We start from the raw sequence: 2,658 nt of genomic DNA, 5'->3' as shown, positions 1-2,658 counted from the left end.
TCCATCAAAATATGTGGGCTTTGAAAAAAATGTAAAGGTACCGATCGAATTTTGGGTGAAATGGCAGAATTTATTAGGTCGAAAGTTGGAATTTAACAATAAATTTTGTCAATTCACCCAATTTTGAATTTTTTTCGAAAACCCACATTGTTGATGCAAAATGTGGGATTTTAACAACAATTTTCACCCATGGTTGGGTTATTTGAGGAAATTTCAAACCTATTTTGCTTAATTTCACAAAACAGCAAGCTTCAGGAAAGAAGCTCCGCGCATCATGCCTCGGCCAGTGTCTTCGCCGCCTCCACTCGTCGATCTTCATAAGGGCGACTGGCTAGGTACATAGTAGATTCGTGATTCAGTTGTATCTGCACAGATCTAACGCTTGCGCTTCCTCTTAGATGTTATGGACCGCGACGGCATCTGGAGCGTGGCGCGCGTACTGAGCGTCCCGTCGCCCGAAGAGCTGGAGATCACGTACGACGGGTGGCCCTCTGACTATGACGAAGTCGTGGAAGTGGACAGTGACCGCGTAGCACCATACCACACGTTCACATGGGTCGTCAAGTGCTGGATCAAGCACCTAAACTGGCCTATGTGGCCAGGCGTGGTCACTGTTCGGTCCCTTGGCACCGAGGCAGGGATGAGGAACTTAAACAAGGAGAACCGCCTGCAGTTGGACTTCATGGACAGCAGTAGCTTCACCAGAAGAGCGCGCTGTTGGCTGTTAAAGGGCCACGTCAAACCTTTTGACGAGAAACACGACAAGAGACGACAGGGCTCCAATTGAAATCAGTTTGAACAAGCCTACGGGTTTGTGCTGCAGTCTAGTGCCGACGATGCTCTGCCGAAATTTGTCCCCAGGGGTACTTTACCCTTAAAGCACAAGGAGGCGCCTGTGGAATCCGTAGAGGCGAAGCGGAAAGAATTGGGAGATGAAGAATGGTTTGCACGTTTTGCGAAGAATCAAGAGCTTCACTACCAAACGCACCAGTACATTACACTCGACGGCGATGGAGATGAAACCGCTAGTGTTGAGTCAGTGGATGTAGAAGATCTGCACCTGGAAACTACCGCAACAAAGTTTGAGCAGAAGACGGTAAATCGAAAGGTTGCAAAGCCGAAAAAGGAGAACCAGACAACAACCTCAAAACAGCAGACGAAAACGAGTGCGAGGAAGAGAACGCCAAGGGTCGAGGAAGGAAAAATGACAGAGAATTCGAACAGGTCGAAGCTGTCCACAGCGGTGAAACTAGAGGAGAACTCTTCTGTTTCGAGTGAAGAAGAAGGAGAGACGACAGAGAAGCCGAAGAGACCAAAGTTATCCACAAGGGTGGGGCAGAAGAAAACGAAGGGGAAGAGAACCAAGCTAAAAACGGTGAAACGAGCAAAAGCTCTACCTATCAGCAGCAACCGACGCCTTCTATGTGTAAAAAAGTAGTTTAGATTGCGCTTGTTGTTAGTTGTTTTAACCTGGATCGAAGTTTGGAACAAACACGGGGAAGCTCAGGATTCAATATGAATGCCATCCAACGGCACGGTTCATTTGGGTTGTTCGGAACCAAATAAACGGGGTCAAATTTTGGGTCGTAATAAAATAAGCTTGGATGGCATTCAGACGAAAAAAAAACCCATTAACATTTTAATGGCTTTTTTTCGTCTAAATGGCATCCCAGCCAATCAGATCTCTCATGTCCCATAACAACGGACAGAAAACAAATAATACTAGAAGTATTAATAATAGTAATTTAACACCGGAAAATAAATACGTAAACTAGATAAACAGTGGTTAGGTAGTACTATAGTAGTTTTATACCGATTGTACTAAAAGGAACTGGATGAAGCCTACCGATAATGCACCTATTAACATAGATAAAAATGAAATAACGACATCGCCACCTCTTACAAGCACCGAGATTTTATGACGGCTTCGGACAAACCCGCACGGGGTCTGTCATATCCTGTGGCCCATCAACACCACAGTATTTTTGAAATTCATCTGCACCGGGAGTATTGAGGATAGAAACGGTAGTACAGACCTGCTTTTAGAGAAATAGATTTGGTATGGTGTTTGCTTAGTGTGTGGGTGCACGCCAATCACACGATCTTAAATATTAAAAATAAAGTTTAGCTATCCCAGCCTACGCGTACCTCTCGTTGTTAGTGTGATCAATTCTACGCGTGCTAAATTGTAGTGGCGCGCAAAAGTAGCGAAGAAGCGATGCAGAGACGAATGGCATCGGTATTACAGGCATCTACGACGTGAAAGCAGTATGCGTGCTTTGGTTGAAGACGCTGCCAGAGCCCCTAAAAACTATGAATTATGTTAACAATAAACTAATAAAAAACATACCTTCATCTCCATAAAACCTTACATGTTTTCTGTTATCTCCCAGATGAGAGCAGAATTACTATATACTGTGTACACAACTTCTTCACTTCACTTTTCGCTTTTTATCTCACCAACGAACTTAAGCGTGGATTGACGAGCCGCTCGTCACGGGCGAGCTATTTTTGGATTTAGTCAATGGAAAGTGCTGCATCATCAGAATGGTATGGGCACAGCAGCCATTCTACCAGACAAACTTTATAAATTAGATCGGTATGATATCCATTTCCCGTTTTCATTTGATTGGCAATAATCCTAGCACACTACCAGTA

The 2,658-nt window shown here is 44.3% G+C and overlaps 1 protein-coding gene across 1 annotated transcript; it reads left to right on the top strand.

Annotated features, from left to right (window-relative positions):
• Positions 1–228: 228 nt before the first annotated feature.
• On the top strand, positions 229–1,629 carry PPTG_02409 (hypothetical protein). Its single transcript, XM_008893484.1, has 2 exons — positions 229–335; positions 399–1,629. The coding sequence occupies exons 1-2, from the start codon at positions 275–277 to the stop codon at positions 785–787; spliced, it is 450 nt and encodes a 149-aa protein (XP_008891732.1). The 5' UTR covers positions 229–274; the 3' UTR covers positions 788–1,629.
• Positions 1,630–2,658: the final 1,029 nt, after the last annotated feature.

This window comes from Phytophthora parasitica (genome assembly GCF_000247585.1).
Source record: "Phytophthora parasitica INRA-310 unplaced genomic scaffold supercont2.2, whole genome shotgun sequence".
Taxonomy (NCBI): Eukaryota; Oomycota; class Peronosporomycetes; order Peronosporales; family Peronosporaceae; genus Phytophthora; species Phytophthora nicotianae.
Note: the sequence above shows the minus strand (reverse complement) of the source record. Positions and strands in the feature narration are given on the sequence as shown.